General features: G+C 43.0%; 1 protein-coding gene across 1 annotated transcript in view; it reads left to right on the top strand.

The window, feature by feature from the left end:
* The first annotated feature begins 1121 nt into the window (after window positions 1-1121).
* Window positions 1122-22041, top strand: part of LOC124717365 (serine protease 1-like) — a 219399-nt gene continuing 198479 nt past the window's right edge. The window contains exon 1 of the mRNA XM_047244202.1: window positions 1122-1194. Coding sequence (XP_047100158.1) covers window positions 1134-1194 — 61 coding nt within the window. The 5' untranslated portion in view covers window positions 1122-1133. The remainder of the gene's footprint in view (window positions 1195-22041) is intronic.

The raw sequence follows: 22041 nt of genomic DNA, 5'->3' as shown, positions 1-22041 counted from the left end.
TGATGCTAGCACGAAGGGTAGGAATGTCGTCGACCAGCGTCATCTACACGGGATCCTTGACGTAACACCACAAACAGGAGTCTGATGGTGTGACATCCAGGCTGTCACGGTTCAGCCACTCCTCAGTAAGCGCGTCGTCCACGTTTCATCTCCCGAGTGAAGTCGCAGCTCACCACCATTCTGGCAGCTTTCAAGATGACAACATGTGCTTCAGGCACTGGAGCAGTGTGTGTGTGGTAGGGTGCGGGCTGCGTTTAGAGAAAGGTCTGCCTTTTAAGGTTTTTGATCCATCTCACTGTGCTAACTTTTGAGGTCGTGTTCTGCTAAAATGGCGTCTATAATTATGTGACACCATTATCACAGTTTTGAATTCTGCATACCAGATTACATACTGCACATTCTCCTAGTCTATCATTTTGATGGATTCCAAGTCAAATCTAAGATAGAGCTGAATTTTAAATAACTGTGAGAGCTACTCGATGTTTTACAACGAAGTATAAGAATAGTGCATAAATTCGTAGCGTTGTTGTTTAGCGTGTTGCTATGGGTTTATGTACTGATTGTCATTTTCCATTTGTGGTTCATTGTTGCTGTTTGAGTTTACATTTTGTCATTTTATCACCTTGAGGTACTGAGTGGAGCTCTGGATGCTAGAAAATGGAGTTCCAACTGGGGAAATCGGAACATTCTTCAGTTTGAGTTCAGTAGTGAGTGACAGCAGTGAAGATATCTACAAATATTTTCGCCGTGTACGGGGATTGCGCCAGTGGACACAGAATGGCAAAGAAAATGGACAGGACAGATAAGCCTCCAAACAGTACTTTGTATGAAGAGTCATGGGCGTCCAACCATTTAGCGACTAGTGGTATTTTCGCTGTCCTGCTTCCTTCTGACGAAGCTTACGACAGTAGCACGTGAACATTCGACAAGCTTCGCCGTTTTCGAGTACTCGTTCCCGGGCCCTGCCTTATAGTAACCTGCCCTCTGCCTTCGCCCGGGTGCCCCCGCCCTCGTGTGCTGCTCACACACGCCTGTTTCGGCACGACGCCGCCAGGTGGCTCGCCAGTGCGCGAGGCTCGCGCTGCCGGGCGGTCGCAGTAGCGGCAGCAGAGCAGGCGGCGACTGCGGCAGCCATGGCCACGCGCTCCCACTGTGCGCTCGCGGCTGCCCTGCTGGTGGCGATGGCGGCGACGAGTGAGTCAGTCAACTGGTTTAACACAATGTTTTTACACATTCTGTCTTCGTCATCAAGCGTTAACCAATGCATCATTTAATTTGTGTTCTTTTCTCCTGACTAGTTTATAATGGCCTACTATGATTTCCTGCCAATCTGTTAATCTCGGAGCACCATTTTCATCCTCTGTTATTTGCTGTATACAGGTGTGTTCAAAAAGTAGCGGGAACTTTTAATTTCGAGGATTGTGTTAGTCAAATTCTCGCGATTTTTCGTTGTTTATCGGCCATCATGTCAAACTAAGTGTTCACTGATCGCTGTATTGAACGTTTAGTGGGTCCTCAGTTGTCACGTAAGTGAGCTGTGTTCGCTTAGGAGTGACGATTGCTGATTTGTCTCCAAAATGAGTCAGACAGTTTGCATTATATTTTGCTACGAAAATGGAATAAAATGTAACAAGGTTTTATATATTATAATTGTTGCTTTTAGTGACTCTTAGGAGTGAAACAAGGGTTTATGTGTGCTATAAGCGTTTTGGTGATGGTGGTGAAAAATTTGAGGATGACGAACTTTCTGGCCACCCCACCACATCAAAAACCGACGGAAAAAAACGAAACAAATCATTATTTGGGAAGGTTTTGCTCAGTGTTTTCTTCGATTTTAACCGTGTAGGGCATCTCGACCTTTTGGCAATAGGTCAAAATCAGTTAGAAGTACTACTACCCAAAACATCAGTGCCGTTCTCTAGAAGTAATCCGAAAAAAACTCCAGGATTTGTTGCGAAACAATTCGTGGCTTTTGCACCACAATTTTTCACTTGTTCACACTTCATTGCTTGTTATGAATTTTTGGCAGAAAGCAAAATTGTAATGATGCCCAGTCTCCAAATTCGCTACACATGGCCACGTGTGGCTTTTTCCTGTTTCCAAATGAAACGAACGTTAAAGCGCCGTCGTTTTACAACCTTAGATGAGCTTAAAAGCGCATCACTGAAAGAGCTACGTGCTGTGGCAAAGATAAGTGTTCTGGAAGTGTTCAGGGAATATGAAAAAGCGGTTGCGTAAGCGTATGTCATGTAATGAGGACTACTTTGAAGAATATAACATTAATGTAGATGAATAATAAAAGTAATTCTAGAAAATGAAAATTACCGATACTTTTTGAACACACCTTGCATGGTTAGAATATATCACACTCAATGAAAGATAGCGTTAAAATTGTTCAGATGTTCTACAACTATTAAGTAACGCTAAGTAAAACAAGAGGAAAACTAAAACAGATTCAGAGAAGTATGTAGCTGGCTGATAATTGGCAAAAAAGCAGGAATCAGACAGCAACCCTCATAACACGTCAAGAACGTCACCCTAAAATTTTGGTGAACGTATCGAATGTTCAGAAAACCCTAAAGGTCGTGTCACATTCGATTGACCATCAATTACAATAGAGCAAATCTGTTGGCAAAGAGTTGCCGCCGTTTCATCTGAAAATAATCTTCATTCTAGTAAAAGGTGGTGTACTGTGACCTGTACGCCAAAAGGGCCACAAACTGGAGAGTCCTCTCACTAGAGCGAGGAGCCATGCGGGGTGGTACCTTGTGGGTAGATGGCAAACTGAAATGTCTTTTTCACGCACCCTGGTTCCAAGTAGAAAGACACTTCCTTCCCCAGCCTGCGTAGGTTGAGGAGAGCGTCCTGGATATTCTGGACAACTTTATCCACACTGCAGAGAGTGATGGGCACTCAGGGAGTCGGAACACACGATGTGTTTATCACTCCCAACATACGACTATCTGATCTGCTGCAGTGCCCACAAGATAGCATATATTCCCGTCGAGGACACTTAAGTCTGAAGGCAGTCGGATCTTGACAACCTCATCTACTTATGGACAGGGACTGTCAAGCACTGTGGAGGACAGTTGAAAAAAATCACAGGAAATCAGCAGAAGAAATCAGTCGTGATTTCGAAAGTGCTACCAGAAGTCCATCTAGCACACTGCCAGCCTAAAAACAACAGGGCACAATGTTGGAGCAGCTCCTCATAGGACTCACACCTCTGTAGTAAATGTCTACGGTGCCAGACAGTATATGGCTGGGAACTGGAATAGTAGGGTAACAGCGGCATCGCCACACATTGTGGGTTGCCTACATCAGGGGCAAGTACACATTCAGGGGCAAACGTATTGTTCTCTTTTGAGGGATGGGTAATTACACCCTCACAGATTGCTTGAACATATCTCTAACACCTTCTCTCGTCTCGCCATCCATGCAGCCTGTCCGAAGTCTGGGTGGGCCCCACAAAGCGACGTGTCCACCAATGGGCTCACCACAAGCTGCCTCTTGCACCGCACAGAATGGATGTCACGCTAATCCCTGGAATAAAATCACACATCCTGTCAGTGTCCTCTGCCATCTCAGGTGGTCTGTATGCATGCAGATACCAGCACATGCAAGAGATGCTTTCCTTCAAAGCAATTACCTGTCTGAGAATCGATTCAGAAATATTGCTGGAGTTAATAAATAGTTAATTTCTGATCATGATGCAGGGGATACATGACGAACATGGTAACTATTTCACCCACCCACCCACACCCACACACACACACACACACACACACACACACACACACAAACACACAAAAATTGATGACATCACAAAACTAATAGCAGGCTGACTGGAAATATAGTAAAAGAAAAAAAGTGATTGTTGGCTACAAAGAGAGAGACAGCTAACTGGTTTGATCATGAATGAGCATGGGATATTCTAATAACTGCAGCACTTTTTCACTCCACCCATGGTCTCTAAACTGCCCCAGCCATCCTGGTGCAGATTCTTGTAATACACTTCATGAAACGCTGCAGTGCTTCAGAAGTTACTAAATCTGGAGTGGAATATCATATTTTGAAAATGTCACAAATGTTGCTTCAGAAGATGTGCCACAGGAAATATTAATTAAATGATTAATATAAGCACTTACATAATTTGCTTCAAACACACACAGTTTAAAACTAATAACGAACAACACTGCACCATATTTTGCTCGCATAAACAATTGTATAATGCTCTTGGCGAGAAATGTCATTAAATAATCTAAACCTATTATTATTTGACATCACAACTGGAAGTGGTGATGTATGAAATATCTGGAATTTCAAATTTCGATGTGCATTCCGTAATGGTTTTGGGTTCCCTGAGGACTACAGGCCTTCCATGTGTATTTTCTTTTTCAAAGGTACTACAGAATTACTAAACTGACAGGTTCTCTCAGCTACACCAGGAAGAAGAGTGCAGGAGGAGGCGGAGGAGGAGGAGAAGGAGAAGGTGCACGAGGAGGAAGAAAATCTACCACATGATGGTACAGAGACAACAACAACAAATACCTCTGCAAGACAGAGTCCACTGTGATGTACTGAGAGACACTAAATATAACACACTTAAACCGCGATCTAATCAGGAGTAATAAGTCGTCATGGCTAGATATCATTGTCAATCGGGAATTTGATGCTAGGAAAACCTAAATTGGTTCTCTCCACTACATTGAGAAGGAGGAAGGGCCTATTGCGGATAGTATAGAGAAAACAAGCAAATACCACTGCAAGACAGAGTCCATTGCGATGTACTGGCAAGCACTAAGCATGACACACTTAACCACAAATCAGTCTGTAGCAGCAGCTGCCATGGGAGGATGTCGGAGATCGCCGAAACACTGGCAGATTCCGCACGTTCATGTCCTGATGTACACACACAGTGCACCAATTTCGTCATACACCGCCGACGCTAGTACCCAGAGATCGGTGAAAACTACACTGGCGATAACTTCCACTTCTGCTACAGCTGCAGTCGTGGACGCGTGTGTAAGCAATACCACCAGCCATGGAAGGCATCCAGGGATGGTTGGAATGGTAGGAATTTGAATGTTATCAATATTGCCAGCGCAAACACCTGTTATTTTCAATCTCCTCTCACACTACACACACATCCGCGTCTATCCCCACTCACCCAGCACACTTCCCACTTCTGGTCGGTGCGCTCTGTACACTAAAAAGCCTGTCACAGACTGAGCTAATCCATTACTTCTGGTAGCTGGCTCCTTGTGACCACCTCTGCAGCCAGCTGCAGTGTACCGCCAAACAAACAGCTGCAGCTTGGTTTTGTATAGTAGTTCTAACCAATTCCACCCCGACATACCGCACCCCCCCCCCCCCCCGCCCCAGATTAAAAGATCCACTTTACCCAATCTGTGATGCCTATATTGTTGACCACATGCCTAAAATTTCTCATGTGAAGTGTAGATTTCTACTTTTATACAAGTTATTTTCAAGGACAGAAGAAATCAGGGCATGCACATCACTAACGTATCGTTACATGTTGTGAAGATCCTGTAATAGTGACATAGGCTACATTGCAAGTATTTTTCTCATCAGGTAGAAATAAATCTGTACTAATCAGCCTAATATCTATTACATCGTGTTGAGGGTTGAATTACACTTAGGCGCTTTCTTGTTCTACTGATTTTATTTGTATGAACTAGTTTTTGGCTTATTAGGCCATCTTCAGATAACTACTGACTATTGTTTACAAGGAGCTTGTGTTCGAACCAAACATTCTGGGCTAGGATACAACTCACTTACATACAATCTTTGGTTGTAGTATTGTCTTTGGAGTTGTCAAAAGGGTCTTTTGACTTTTTGTTCTGTAAAACTGTTCTTTAACGTAATAAATCACATTTTATGGTTTGTCAGTACCATGTATGACAAGATTTGGATTATTTAGACTACACATTGTTACAAAACTACAACTGTTTGGTGTTTATTGTGAACAGTTCAAAAAAATGGTTCAAATGGCTATGAGCACTATGCGACTTAAATTCTGAGGTCATCAGTCGCCTAGAACTTAGAGCTAATTAAACCTAACTAACCGAAGGACGTCACACACATCCATGCCCCAGGCAAGATTCGAACCTGCGACCGTAGCCGTTGCTCGGTTCCAGACTGCAGCGCCTAGAACCACACAGCCAATCCGGCCAGCTGTGAACAGTTGCACTGGACACTAATTGTTAGTTGTACAACAGCAATGTTTGTTTGGGGGTTACATATATTCCAAATATTACATGGTTACAGTTGAGTTACAGTTAGAAATGTAAACACATATGGGATATTACTTTATATTGGGATGTCAATTTGTTTACTATTGGGACACTTTGTGGTTAGTAGTAGGTTTACTTTATTGTGTAAAGTTTAAGAGTGATGATGTGCTCAGTTGCAATTGGTCATTTAGAACCAGCTGGGGATTTAGGGCTAAGTGTTTGTTAATTTCAAGTGCTTCTAGTAGGCTGAGTTCACTGCCTTTGTTGGCTATGTGTAGCACTTCTGTGTGGGTTAGATATTCGTGTTCTTCTTTGAGTACATGTTCAGAAAAGGTGGAGTCTGATTTATTTAATATCGAGCTGAGTTCATGTTCAGTCAACCTTGTTGATATGTCCCGGCCCATTTGACCAATGTACAGTTTATTGCAGTCAGTGCAGGTTATTTTGTAGACCCCACTGTTGCTTTGTTTATCTGTTTTGTCCTTGCTGTTGAATAGCAGATTAGCTGTAGTGCCTCTTATATAAAATGATATCTTATAGTTTTGGGATTTCAATGTTTTGGGTAGTTTGATAGTTTACCTAGATATGGAATAGTACACCAGTTGGTTTTTGGTGTGGTTGTTATTGCAGAGAGAGCATAAATGTAGGGCAAGATTTTCCTTCTTTGTTTCTTCTGCAGGATTTTGTCAACTAATTCAGGGTTATAGCCATTGTTATATGTAACATAGTTAATGGTGTCTACTTCTGTTTGGAAAATCTGTTTTGACATTGGTATGGATGTGAGGCGATGTACCATGGAATGCAAGGCTGCATGTTTGTGTGTTATTGGGTGTTATGAACATGAGGGTATTACCGTGTCTGTTTTTGTGGGTTTTCTGTAAATGCTAGAAGTACGTGTATTTGTGTTGATATATGTGTTAAGGCCTAAAAGTTAATGGATTTTTCACCTAGCTGCATGTAGAATTATATGTTTTTATGTTGTGAATTTAGATGTTCTAGGAATGTGTTCAGTTGTCTGTTGGTACCTGTCCGCATACACAGTACATCATCTACATATCTCTACCAGTATTTAATGTAATTACTGAGGGGTTCATTTTCTAGGAACTGTTTCTCGATTGGAGATGTGGTGATCGAGCAGGCCAAGTAACACGTCGACACACTGTAGAGCGTTTGGATTACGACAGCGGTCATTGGGTGAGCGACAGCCTGTTGGAAAACACCCCCTGTAATGCCGTTCATAAATGTGAGCGTAACAGAACGAATCACCAGACTGACGTACAGATTTGCAGTCAGGTTGCGTGGGATAGCCCTGAGAGTGTCCTCTTGTCATACGAAATCTCTCCCGAGACCATAGCTCCAGGTCGGGGTTGGTTGCTAGTCCTCAACTGGTCTCGTCGTAAGTGACACACGGCCATCGTGGGCACCGAGGCCCAACCAGCTTTCATCAGAAAGTACAAGCGACCTCTGCCCTGCTCTCCAACGAGCGCTCGCATGACACCACTGAAGTCGCAAACGGCGGAGGTTCCGTGTCAGTGGAATTCACGTTGCAGGGCGCCTGACTTGGAGAGGTCCTTGAAGTAATCGATTTGTAATTTCGTTCTGTCCCTGCCGTGCCCGCTGCTGCTGAGGCTTGTGCTGCAGGTGCAGTACGATGCGCTGGAGCCATACGCCGTCACGACAGTCTTCCCTGTCGGTATTGCCATGCAGTCATCCCGTCCCTAGTTTCCCTACGACCATACATTTTCGTGACCACCACTACCAGCAAACACGTGCAGTGGCTACCTTCCTGCCATGTCTTTTTGCAGCAACGCAGAAGGAACATCCAGTTATCGTAGGCCTCGTCCAAAATCAGCGAGGTGTTGAGAATGGCGTCTTTTTAGCGTTAATCGCATTCATTCACTAGCTTCAACTCACCACGTCCAGTCTCAAAAACTCTCATGACCGACAGAGCGTGTATTTAAAGCAAGCTTGCTCTGCACTGTCATAGTGGCACTAGTAGCTCCACTCTTATGCGACTGGCGCAAAATTGTAATAGACATCATCTTATAGACGTAGGAACGTGCCTACTAACTTTCGTCTGTGTCAGAGAACTCCTTCTTGGTGCTGCGATTTTTTTCCGTCGGTGTGGATTGAAGCTATGCAGCCCCTCGAACTGGGCCTCATACGATGTGGTGTCGCTCCAGCGTCAATTATTGTCGCTGGTGACACCGCTGTCAGTGTTCTGTTCAGAACCGATTCAAATGGCTCTGAGCACTATGGGACTTGACTGCTGAGGTCATCAGTCCCCCAGAACTTAGACCTACTTAAACCTAACTAGCCAAAGAACAACACACACATCCATGCCCGAGGCAGGATTCGAACCTGCCACCGGAGCGGTCGAGCGGCTCCAGACTGTAGCGCCTAGAACCGCTCGGCCACTCCGGCCGGCCAGCGTTCTGTTCTCCTCCGTTGGTCAACGGAAGCCACAACAATGATATTCCTCCTGGCAGTTCGTATCGCTCCGTACTTCATCGCACTACCCATTTGCATGTATCACTTGCTACTAACAAGCCCGTTTGCCGACTCCAGGTACGATTTGTGTCTTACAAGATTGCGCGGTACAGCCAATAACGTTGCTGTCATCTCAGCGTTAGGAGCGTCCGACTGTTGGGTTTGTACAAATTCCACAGAACTCACCGATTCGTCAGTGAAGTGACTAAAGTCATTGGATAGCAATATGCACGCCTAGAAATGGCGGTACGTACAAGGTACAAAAGGGTGGTGCCATGGCGGAGCTGTCGTTTCTTCTCAGGTGATTGGAGACCATTTGCAGTCATGTTCCCAAGCAACGATGTCATCTCACCGGACAACAACTGTTCGTTCTGGACAATTCGAGCGAATTATTTGGCCACCCACATTGCCCGACCTCCTCCCCATGATCCATGGACCTTGCCGTTGGTGGGGAGGCTTGCGTGCCTTAGCGATACAGATAGCCACACCGTAGGTACAACCACAATCGAGGGGTATCTGTTGAGAGGCCAGACAAACGTGTGGTTCCTGAAGAGGGGCAGCAGCCTTTTCAGTAGTTGCAAGGGCAACAGTCTGGATGATTGACTGATCTGGCCTTGTAACAATAACCAAAACGGCCTTGCTGTGCTGGTACTGCGAACGGCTGAAAGCAAGGGGAAACTACGGCCGTAATTTTTCCCGAGGGCATGCAGCTTTACTGTATGATTAAATGATGATGGCGTCCTCTTGGGTAAAATATTCCGGAGGTAAAATAGTCCCCCATTCGGATCTCCGGGCGGGGACTACTCAAGAGGATGTCGTTATCAGGAGAAAGAAAACTGGCGTTCTACGGATCGGAGCGTGGAATGTCAGATCCCTTAATCGGGCAGGTAGGTTAGAAAATTTAAAAAGGGAAATGGATAGGTTAAAGTTAGATATAGTGGGAATTAGTGAAGTTCGGTGGCAGGAGGAACAAGACTTCTGGTCAGGTGACCACAGGGTTACAAACACAAAGTCCAATAGGGGTAATGCAGGAGTAGGTTTAATAATGAATAGGAAAATAGGAGTGCGGGTAAGCTACTACAAACAGCATAGTGAACGCATTATTGTGGCCAAGATAGATACGAAGCCCACTCCTACTACAGTAGTACAAGTTCATATGCCAACTATCTCTGCAGATGACGAAGAAATTGAAGAAATGTGTGATGAAATAAAAGAAATTATTCAGATAGTGAAGGGAGACGAAAATTTAATAGTCATGGGTGACTGGAATTCGAGTGTAGGAAAAGGGAGAGAAGGAAACGTAGTAGGTGAATATGGATTGGGGCTAGGAAATGAAAGAGGAAGCCGCCTGATAGAATTTTGTACAGAGCATAACTTAATCATAGCTAACACTTGGTTTAAGAACCATGATGGAAGGTTGTATACATGGAAGAACCCTGGAGATACTAAAAGGTATCAGATAGATTATATAATGGTAAGACAGAGATTTAGGAACCAGGTTTTAAATTGTAAGACGTTTCCAGGGGCAGATGTGGACTCTGACCACAATCTATTGGTTATGACCTGTAGATTAAAACTGAAGAAACTGCAAAAAGGTGGGAATTTAAGGAGATTGGACCTGGATAAACTGAAAGAACCAGAGGTTGTACAGAGTTTCAAGGAGAGCATAAGGGAACAATTGATAGGAATGGGAGAAAGAAATACAGTAGAAGAAGAATGGGTAGCTCTGAGGGATGAAGTAGTGAAGGCAGCAGACGATCAAGTAGGTAAAAAGAAGAGGGTTAGTAGAAATCCTTGGGTAACAGAAGAAATATTGAATTTAATTGATGAAAGGAGAAAATATAAAAATGCAGTAAATGAAGCAGGCAAAAAGGAATACAAACGTCTCAAAAATGAGATCGACAGGAAGTGCAAAATGGCTAAGCAGGGATGGCTAGTGGACAAATGTAAGGATGTAGTGGCTTATCTCACTAGGGGTAAGATAGACACTGCCTACAGGAAAATTAAAGAGACCTTTGGAGATAAGAGAACCACATGTATGAACATCAAGAGCTCAGATGGAAACCCAGTTCTAAGCAAAGAAGGGAAAGCAGAAAGGTGGAAGGAGTATATAGAGGGTCTATACAAGGGCGATGCACTTGAGGACAATATTATGGAAATGGAAGAGGATGTAGATGAAGATAAAATCGGAGATACGATACTGCGTGAAGAGTTTGACAGAGCACTGAAGGACCTGAGTCGAAACAAGGCCCCCGGAGTAGACAACATTCCATTGGAACTACTGACGGCCTTGGGAGAGCCAGTCCTGACAAAACTCTACCATCTGGTGAGCAAGATGTATGAAACAGGCGAAATACCCTCAGACTTCAAGAAGAATATAATAATTCCAATCCCAAAGAAAGCAGGTGTTGACAGATGTGAAAATTACCGAACTATCAGTTTAATAAGCCACAGCTGCAAAGTACTAACACGAATTCTTTACAGACGAATGGAAAAACTAGTAGAAGCCAACCTCGGGGAAGATCAGTTTGGATTCCGTAGAAATACTGGAACACGTGAGGCAATACTGACCTCACGACTTATCTTAGAAGAAAGATTAAGGAAAGGCAAACCTACGTTTCTAGCATTTGTAGACTTAGAGAAAGCTTTTGACAATGTTGACTGGAATACTCTCTCTCAAATTCTAAAGGTGGCAGGGGTAAAATACAGGGAGCGAAAGGCTATTTACAACTTGTACAGAAACCAGATGGCAGTTATAAGAGTTGAGGGACATGAAAGGGAAGCAGTGGTTGGGAAGGGAGTAAGACAGGGTTGTAGCCTCTCCCCGATGTTATTCAATCTCTATATTGAGCAAGCAGTAAAGGAAACAAAAGAAAAATTTGGAGTATGTATTAAAATCCATGGAGAAGAAATAAAAACTTTGAGGTTCGCCGATGACATTGTAATTCTGGCAGAGACAGCAAAGGACTTGGAAGAGCAGTTGAACAGAATGGATGGTGTCTTGAAGGGAGGATATAAGATGAACATCAACAAAAGCAAAACGAGGATAATGGAATGTAGTCGAGTTAAGTCGGGTGATGCTGAGGGTATTAGATTAGGAAATGAGACACTTAAAGTAGTAAGGGAGTTTTGCTATTTGGGGAGCAAAATAACTGATGATGGACGAAGTAGAGAGGATATAAAATGTAGACTGGCAATGGCAAGGAAATCGTTTCTGAAGAAGAGAAATTTGTTAACATCGAGTATAGATTTAAGTGTCAGGAAGTTATTTCTGAAAGTATTTGTATGGAGTGTAGCCATGTATGGAAGTGAAACATGGACGGTAAATAGTTTGGACAAGAAGAGAATAGAAGCTTTTGAAATGTGGTGCTACAGAAGAATGCTGAAGATTAGATGGGTAGATCACATAACTAATGAGGAAGTATTGAATAGGATTGGGGAGAAGAGAAGTTTGTGGCACAACTTGACCAGAAGAAGGGATCGGTTGGTAGGACATGTTCTGAGGCATCAAGGGATCACCAATTTAGTATTGGAGGGCAGCGTGGAGGGTAAAAATCATAGGGGGAGACCAAGAGATGAATACACTAAGCAGATTCAGAAGGATGTAGGTTGCAGTAGGTACTGGGAGATGAAGAAGCTTGCACAGGATAGAGTAGCATGGAGAGCTGCATCAAACCAGTCTCAGGACTGAAGACCACAACGACAACAACAACAACATTGCCCGACATGAATCCCATCCAGTATTTTTGGGTAATAATCGAGAGGTGACCTCGTACACAACATCCTGCTCCAGCAACACTTTCCCAATTAAGATCGGCTGTGAAGCAGCATCGACCAGTACCTCTGCAGGGGACTTCCAACCACTTGTTGTGCCCATGCCACGCCGAGTTATTGCACTGCGCCGGTCATAAGGAGTGTCGACACGGCATATCTAATTTCTGATGACTTTGGTCACCTCACTGTATGTTAAAGATCCCAGCCACTGAGAAAAGCACTACTGTGGAACGACAAATACACTGGCTGGTGGACGTTCTTCCTTCTAGAAAACAACCATCACTCAAGTATGTTCCTGAATGAGTGACCCATTGTATAATCTTCACATACGTGTAGATTGTAAATGGTGTTAATGTACCTACCTACAGCAGCTGTCTTCAGATGCTTATATACATATAAGTATGAAGCACACTTCAGGTATTTCTTGCTTGCTGTACTCATCATGATGGAATAGTAACTGCCAGCAGTTTGTTTTAGAGCTTTCTATATTCGTGTACAAAAGTGCATGGGTTGGATAAAAATCGTGGCAACACAGTTATGATCCATACCAGACGTTGCTGACAGACGTTCCAAATACTCCAAGCCATCAGTGTAAGTGCCCCGCATCTCGATCACCTTCCCCACACCGATGGAAGGCGTCACACACTGTCAGCAAGTCCACCTCTGCCGACTTCTTGCAAGGACTGCCCTATGGCACGTGCCAAGAAGACATTCCTTCATTTTGGCGGACAGCTCGTAATCGCACAGACTGCTATCGGGTGAATTCGGTTGATGTTCCAGTATTTTCCACTTCCATGTATGCAGGAGCTAGTGCATGTTGTTCGCCATGTAGCATCATGCATGATGGGACGCTGTGTCATGAGGCTGTTGTGCTCTGACTATGTGCCATTTCAGTCTATATCCATGCACTTTGTTTGTCTTTCCTAAATATGCTGCTAGGGCGCTCGAACTGCCCTTCCGCAGTTTCAGACAGTATGTACAGAAACTGACTCAAACACAGCCGTCGCCGCTCACTGCGCTATTTGTACAGATCGTTTGCTATCAGAAACACACAGTGCCCATGGCATGTGATACACGTCCTTTATTTTATGGCGGTTTTGCCACTACTTTCCATCCAATCCATGTACCCCTCAAACACTTACGTCGGAAGTGTGGTAGCCTAAGTCTTCAGCTACAGTGGAGCTGACAGTCTGCTGCGCTGGCTGCCATCAGTCGCTGGTAAACAGAAACATGTCTGTCTGTGGGCCTTCAGAGGGCTGTGTGTGAGCACATGAAGCCAAATTTGTCACCAGAGGCGGGACAGTCATCTCAATATTTTTCAGTGCCATTCGTGTGCTAACCTTGTAGAAGGATGACCAATCTTCAACATCTGGAGTAGTTGAGACGAGACGACACGAAACCTAACCAGTGAGTGCCTGCTTAAAATGCACTCCAGAAAGTCAGTAAGAAGCCAAGCTGTCACTAGTGGGAAGACCTCTCCCCCACCATCGACCATTCTCTCCTTGGTCTTCACTACCAGAGGAGGAGTCAACTAGAAGCCTAGCGATAGCCCTTTGTTAGCTATCACTCTCACCATTGTACAGCCGCAAGCATTTTAAGGGCAGATTACGTGTGAAGCTACAGTGGAATACTGTATTAGCCACCAGTAGCTAGTGAACACAGCGTGTTGTCATTTGGGTTGGTGGTTTATTACTAGATGGACAAGGCCTGATCGCTATAACCTGACAACGGGGGTGATGCATGGCACAGGCGAAAGGGTATCCCGAACATCAGGGTTTCAGTGATATTGCCGAATACGTGTCTAGAAATGGTGAACTGCCCTAACAGGTGAGCTGGTATCTGGAACAAATCGCTGTCAAATTTGTAGCAGAATCATTCACAGCCACCAACAGCAGCTTGAGGTTCGAGTCTCCATGTTGGTACCAACTTCCTGCACTAAGTCCACACTTCAGACTTGGTGCCACACTGCAGAGAAACCTTCCTGGCTCACTTCAGCAGCAACCAGATTGCAGAGCAGAGGCAACAGGGCACAGCCCAGGCGCAACAGATGGCTTTCGACAACGTGCTCGACACACCTGCTTGATGAACGATTGTCCACCCGTCTGCGGTCGTTAATCGCGTAGTTGGCTACATCTGCAAGATTCCTGGCTGTTTCCACATTCAACTGACGCCAGTGCTGTGGCTTACGACACAGGTGCACAAGCCAGGTGCTTACAGCAATCGTCAGCAAAACAGGACACGAGCACGCATTGTAGTCAGCTGTCCGATCACTAGCAAGTACCTGCCTTGCTGCCAGCCCTTTTTTCTGGGGAGACAGAGTGATCACGTCCCCATTTCGACACAGTGCTGATGTACAAATAGAGAGTAATTTATTGGTTTTGACAGCCGTTTCTATGTATTCATCCAACCTCAGCTGTGCGTTGTTTGACAACCTGACAATATGGCCATCCTGCCACTCTCAGAGTCGGCTATAAATTGCCTCAGAAGTTGTGGCATCATCTTCAGTAGGTATCAGAACTTGCGTCATCCACGCAGCACGCAGAGTGGACCTCAACCTACAATGCTAACAGAGCGGGGTGAGTGGAGAAACTGTTGGTTATTTTCGATATGTGTGATACACATGGATCTAGAATAGAGTGTCACCAAAGCGTAGAGGTTACTTTGGATACGCCAGAGGAACTGGCTGATGTGTCTGAGTTTTGGGGCAACAAGAGGGAGCAGAACCTGGGACTGCTAGATGTTTACAGTATAAATACCGGGTGATCAAAAAGTCAGTATAAATTTGAAAACTGAATAAATCACAAATTAATGTAGATAGAGAGGTACAAATTGACACACTTACTTGGAATGACATGGGGTTTATTAGAATCAAAAAAATACAAAAGTTCAAAACATGTCCGACAGATGGCGCTTCATCTGATTAGAATAGCAATAATTAGCATAACAAAGTAAGACAAAGCAAAGATGATGTTCTTTACAAGGTAATGCTCAATACGTCCACTATCATTCCTCAACAATAGCTGTAGTCGAGGAATAATGTTGTGAACAGCACTGTAAAGCATGTCCGGAGTAATGGTGAGGCATTGGCGTCGGATGTTGTCTTTCAGCATCCCTAGAGATATCAGACGATCACAATTCACTTGCGACTTCAGGTAGCCACAAAGCCAATAATCGCACAAACTAAGGTCTGGGCGTCTGATAATACAGCTTCACTAAAAGCGCCTTTTCAGGTAACGTCAACATGCTGCGACTGCTGGCGCATCTGATTCTCTCTCTCATTACAGCTCCTTTTATACACGATTGTCATGCACAGTCACTGACGTTTTGCTGTCCACTGCCATCTGTCGGATATTTAGTGAACTTTGTTTCTTTTTTTTTTTGTTCTAATAAAACTCCATGTCATTCCAAGCATGTGTGTCAATTTTTACCTCTCTATCTACATTATTCAGTGGTTTATTAAGTTTTCAAATTTATACTGACTTTTTGATCACTCGGTACTTGAGCATTCTGCATTGTGCGCTGAATCTGTACCTGTAACTTGTTTCATGCGACATAGTTTTGGTTATGTTGTGAGGCAGTACAGGGATTCTGGGTTACTCGTTCTTCAGTCTGGCAACTGGTGTGTATTTGTATTGTGTGTGAATGAGCAGTAAAGGTGTTGAAATGAGATACAGGATGTTACTGTCCAGAAGACAGCTAAAGTACTGATTGATGAAGTAACACAGGGTAGACCAGATAACACAGAATTATGGAATAAGCTTGTAGCGAAACATGAGGAAATACAGTTGTTCCAGACACTGAACCATCTAACAGATCCATCTGCCACTAGCCTAGTCAGTACCTTTTGCGGATGTGATGTTGTTCGTGGAGAACCTGACAATGTCGCAGAGACTTGGTGTTTGAGCAGTTGTTGCAGGTAGCAAAATTAGGTCTAGGAAGAGAGGCAAAAACTTTTTGTAGATACACGGAAACACTGAGAAAGGGGGACACGTTTGAACATATAAAATGGAGACTTCTGTAGAGGTTCAGAAAGTAGAAGAGTGCAAGTTTCTGTCAGGAACATTTGAGTGATATTACAAAGAGGCAAGTGGAAGGTATAGAGGATTTTGCTGACAGAATAAAGAAAGCGGACGTACATATGTATGAGCTGGATCAGTTTTTCTACAGGAGCAGAGCAATGAATTTAATAGACAGAAACTTGACTGCGCTGACGGGGACTTGCCTCATTGGTCATAGAAAAGTCAGACAGTGCTGGACATAGTTCTTCAGAACCAAATGTTAGGGAGCGCGATACTGGTTAACTGCCTGAAATCAGAATCCAGGAGAGGACCAGGTTCTTTTAAGGCATCTTTTTGCTGGTTAGCACTCAGAACACTAGTCACAACTGAAATGACATGGTGAAAGAAAACGTAAAAATACTAGTCTTCCTTTTTGTGAGCAGATGAACCAAAATAACTTCTCTGGCAGATTTCTTCGCCGCCGGGCTCTTCTCTGCCACGCTTCTCCACTGAGGTCCTTCTCTGCACGTCATCCACTGAGCAGTGAGGTGTCTCTGAGCATATGGGCTGGGGACCTGAACAAGTTTTCTAATGAGCTGAACTTGCAAGGAGAGGTCCCCAGCAGTGGGACAGACTTTTTGAAAGATCTATGTGTTGATGCAGGATGAGATCCCAGGTATCACAACTTACAACGATTCCCCATGGTGGGTCTTCGTTTGCGAGTAATCGAAGAAAATTGTTGTTGTTTTGAGTGACAATTAACAGCGTTAAATAGATAGTATGGAACTGACTGGTTGTGTAGCATAATGGATAGGGTAAGGACTTTGCATGCAGTAGGTCGTTGTCTCGAAACTTGTCAAGTGGTTTAAGATTTTTTGTTTTTAAACCTTTATCAAAAAGAATTTGATCATTAATTTTGTTCGATTAATTCATTTAAATGTAGTTTTTTATTTCTGTTTCTTTGTTACTTCATTTTAATCATCCTATCAACTTCTTCATTTGCTCTCATATTTCTTCATGTCATTCTTTTTCTGCTTGAAATTTTTGGTCATGTGATTTTAATTGACTTTGTGTATTAACTATGCATATTAATTTCTTTCTGTTAATCATACTATCTTTTGGTTGTGTTAATGCTTTCATTCTTTCTACTTCTCATTTTGCTTGAATTTCATTTTACTTATATTTCGTTCTTTTCTTTAAATCTTCATCTGCATTATTTTGTCCATAATGCAGCAGGAATGCATGGTATGTTTTAAATGTTTGTATAACGATTACCAACCAAAACAATTCGCTGCTTGTAACAAAACATACATTTTTGCTACCATTTCACAGTCAATACAAATGGATTATTTAATCTTTTGTTTCTTAACTGATAGATCGGAATTTTTAAATATTTAAATATTATAATAGATAGTTACAATTACATTCCCACTCTCAAAAATTCCGAATGGACAAAGAAATACATAAAAAAATCTGAAAGAGTTGTGGTTAAAACGACGTAACAAAGAAACATAAATAAATAAATAACATTTAAACCAGTTAACTGATTATAAGTGAGAATTAAAGTCATTTAAGTAAAGACTTAAGAATAATAAAATTCAAGCACCTGATGATAACCAAACTCACGATTTTTTACATTTGAAGCCCTTCTCATTACGCTACACAACCAAATTACACATTACACGTGTTTCAACATTACTGAGGGCCAGGTAAAGTTGTGGCACTCCTCTTTCTCCAATTAGTCGCAAAAGAGGGCCCACCTGGGTGAATGGCTGGCGCGTGTGATACCTGGGATCTTAACCAACATTGCCGTATAGATGGTTCCAAGTAGCTGTTGCGACCACTGGGGATCTCTCCTTGTTAGTCGCAGGCGTGACAAATGCCTATAGTCACTGTCACCTTCAGATTAAGATGGCAAGTTGTAGGGACACCGAGCATGAGCCACAGGGACAGCCAAATCATTTTTACTGACTTCTTCATTTAGAAGACTTTCTTGCAGATTTTACGATCAGTATTGCTTCAATTCTGGCCACAACTGCAAGCCTATATTCTTCTGTAGAGTTATCTGCCTTTTGATACTAACACTCTGGCAATGATAGCACACCTTCACAATTATAATTGCATTGTACTGATACAAATTTATTAGAATCAGACCACAGATCCCCCAAACATATTTACAAACGTATTAGTTTTGACTTGTCAGTTTTTGTCACATGCTTTATTGTAAAGTTTGATAATGACAAATGGAATTAATTCTGGTTCTTGTTTAATTTCATAGATGACGAATTCCATATTGATTTTTTTAGTGGTCAGCAACTAATTACGCCGGATCAGCATGGTCACTTCACATTCTTCTAGTCAAACACATCCCACATGCCCTTGAATTTTGGCGACTACTACGAAGAATTCGTTGAGTGCTATCTTGTGGCACTGCAGTCAGTTCCGTGACAGTTCTAATTTAGAGGAGAACTTGCATTTGGTATCTAAGAAATCATTAAACTCACTAAGGTAATAACGAAATTGTAAATTGTTTGCACATCACCATTTATGTATTCCTTTCACAGAAGTGAGGTTGTATGTGTCCATTGATGTCCAGCTGAAGAATCATCATTATACTTTTCAACAGGGGTTTATTTATTTTTTGTCTACTATGTGTGTCGGACAATGACGGGAATCCAATCATTAGGTGTGCAGGAGACTTGAGAAATTTTATTGTAGGTTGATTAATTCCTCATTCACACATTAGGTGTGTTTAAATTCCAGCGATTGCATATGTCATGCCGAAGTTTAGCAGGGCAAGAGTTAGAAGTTTAGCAAGAATGAACGAGGTAGACAGTGGGTCAGATATGGAGGTACAACAAGAAAACGTCTGATGTCATGATGCTTTCCAAATCAGAGAGTAACGATACTTTAGAGAGGTTCTTACGTGAGATGTAAATTATTCACTGATTGAGATTCGCTTCGTTGATGTATATTTTCACTGTCCTTTTATGGTTCTGACACACTGTAATCCAGTAGCAAAATCAGTGTTTGAGAGCTGAAAATCGCAATTGTCTGGCCAGAAATCTGATCCTCCCCTATTCTATCCTACAAACAAACACACGCACACACACATCGGTGATGGCGTGTTATGCAATGAAAGCGACTGGTACCATCAGTTTTATATTGCATGATTAATAGACATCGAACGAAATCATAGACATTCTGTTACATTCATAACATTTATATATAGTCCAGACGAAATTGTAATGATATGAAGCGAAATCCACTTCTTTCGTAACATTTTCATCGATTTGGCAAGAGAAGCCGACTTTAACTTGGCAATAAGAGAAGCTACGTATTACTCGAAACTCATCAGTGCTTCATGATTCCATGTCCTAGCAACCACCTTATTGGTATGGCTGGCAACTCGAAGGTAGTCCTGTGGTGTAACATTTGCAAACGCTTTTTTTGTTAGCATTTCAGCCTCACTGAGCATAAACTTCTTCTCGTTTTTTGCCACGTTACTTTTACCACTGCACATTTATTCCCACTCGGATTTATCTGAATCAGATATACAGGAAGCCTGATTTAAAAGTGCTCTTTCGCTTTAGCTACAGTAGTCCATCGGCTTGGTAGCCTGGTGTTTTTCGCCTGTACGGCACTACAAGTTCCGTTAACTCCGTCTTATGCTCTCTGGGTTCAACTTTATTCAGTGGAACATTTCTTGGTACACAAAGCAAAATATCCACTTTCCTCCAGTGCATTGTTGGAGCTTGGTCTACCTCATCTGAGTCTTATGGCTTCATTACATCTGTCGTATTCGGAGGAATATTTTGCAGCATTTTCTTAGCTGGTGAGCGTGTTCCTGGACGACCACTTTTATTTTGAATCTCGTATTCAGAGATGATACATTGTTATTATTAATTCAGCGCTAACATGAAACACTCGAACACAAAACCTGAAGAGCATAGAACACTTCAAGGCCAAAAACTGCTACTTTAAAACGAGAGTTGACGAACTTCATCCATCTAATGCGCGACTCCACGTGTTACTGTTTATCTGCGTCGTGATAACAGGGGTGCTTTACCAATCGAACCGCTAGCGGCGCAATAGGGAAAGCTGGCTCACTGTTGGTGTTACCCAGGCAACAGTATCGCGTTACCTCTGATGGGCCAAACATCACAAGTCGCAACTAATTTTAAACGCACTGTAGCGTTTGGAATCAGAACTTCTATACTTCTGGGCTAGGTTATCATATCGCTAGTATACAGGTGCTTTCTTTCTGAACGGAGCTGTCAACGGCATGACTACAGGTTGACTTGGTTCCTATGGGGGTATCACAGATGGGATGGTGGCGGACTTCTCGAACTGTCCAGTGATCATGAACTTCATGGCCACGGAAGCAGTAGGTCAGCAAGGACGAGACTCAACTCTGAATTGCTGCCAAAATTATTCAAGATATCGGATCCAAGATGACGGCGATAGATATAGCAATGTAGCAATAACATCATGGAGAGAAGTTCAAATTTTGGTGGGAAAACAGGTCAATTGGCCTACCTCCACTAATCTAAATCATCCTACCGCCACCTCTTCCTAGGGATTGGTGGGGAAAGGACTCAGCCTGTGCTGGGCTACTGGATAGGATGGACTTAAGTCTTTATTTTGTATGCAGTGTTTATTCAAACAATATGAGGCAGTAGCTCCATCCAGTGTGTTCACTGTGAGGTCTGGAGTTGTAGTACACAGTACCGCCACCAGAGAGCACCGTTGTCTCTCCTGTGATGTAATCCAAGATTGCAGTCGGAAAAATTGTGGGATAAGGACTCAATGTTTTCTGGGCTGCTGGAGAGAGGAAGGAATGTACTTTATTTATTTTGAAACAATTTATTTAGCGATCGATTTCATGTGGTTTATTTTACTGCTACAAAACACTCGCTTTGACGTGCATGGGTCACAATACACAGCCTACAGAACTGCAAACTACTCGTCTATTATCTAAATAACGCAGTACACTGATGTACAGACAGTCAAACAACTCATAAATTATCGAAATAATGCACTGAACAGTCTACAGAACTGCAAACTACTCGTAAATCACCGAAATAATGCAGCACAAAGGTGTGGAGATACGCAACAACTCTTAAGTTGTCAAAATAATGCCTGTAAAAGGCTCTACAAACACGCCCGCTAATCATCAACTAATGAAATCATGCATTGCACGGCGTGCACACCTGTTCACAAAATAATGTAACAGACACCAAAACAACTCATAAATCATCAAAAGAGAATGCATGCGTAACGCTATGCAAACATGCTCACAATGCTTAAACAGCCAAAAATAATGCAGTGCACGAACACTCATTGCATGTGGAAAAATGCTCTCAAACTGCGGTCAACAGCAATGTATCAGCAAACTGCCCCCTACAGGACTTCAGGGCATGCAAACCAGGGGCACACTCACACCATTCCCATACGTGAGGCACCTCTGTGCCACATGTGCATTTACCCATGCGGTGCAGTACCTCCCTACCTGTGGATAC

Source organism: Schistocerca piceifrons, chromosome 9 (genome assembly GCF_021461385.2).
Source record: "Schistocerca piceifrons isolate TAMUIC-IGC-003096 chromosome 9, iqSchPice1.1, whole genome shotgun sequence".
NCBI lineage: Eukaryota > Metazoa > Arthropoda > Insecta > Orthoptera > Acrididae > Schistocerca > Schistocerca piceifrons.
This window is presented reverse-complemented; position numbering and strand designations above follow the sequence as displayed.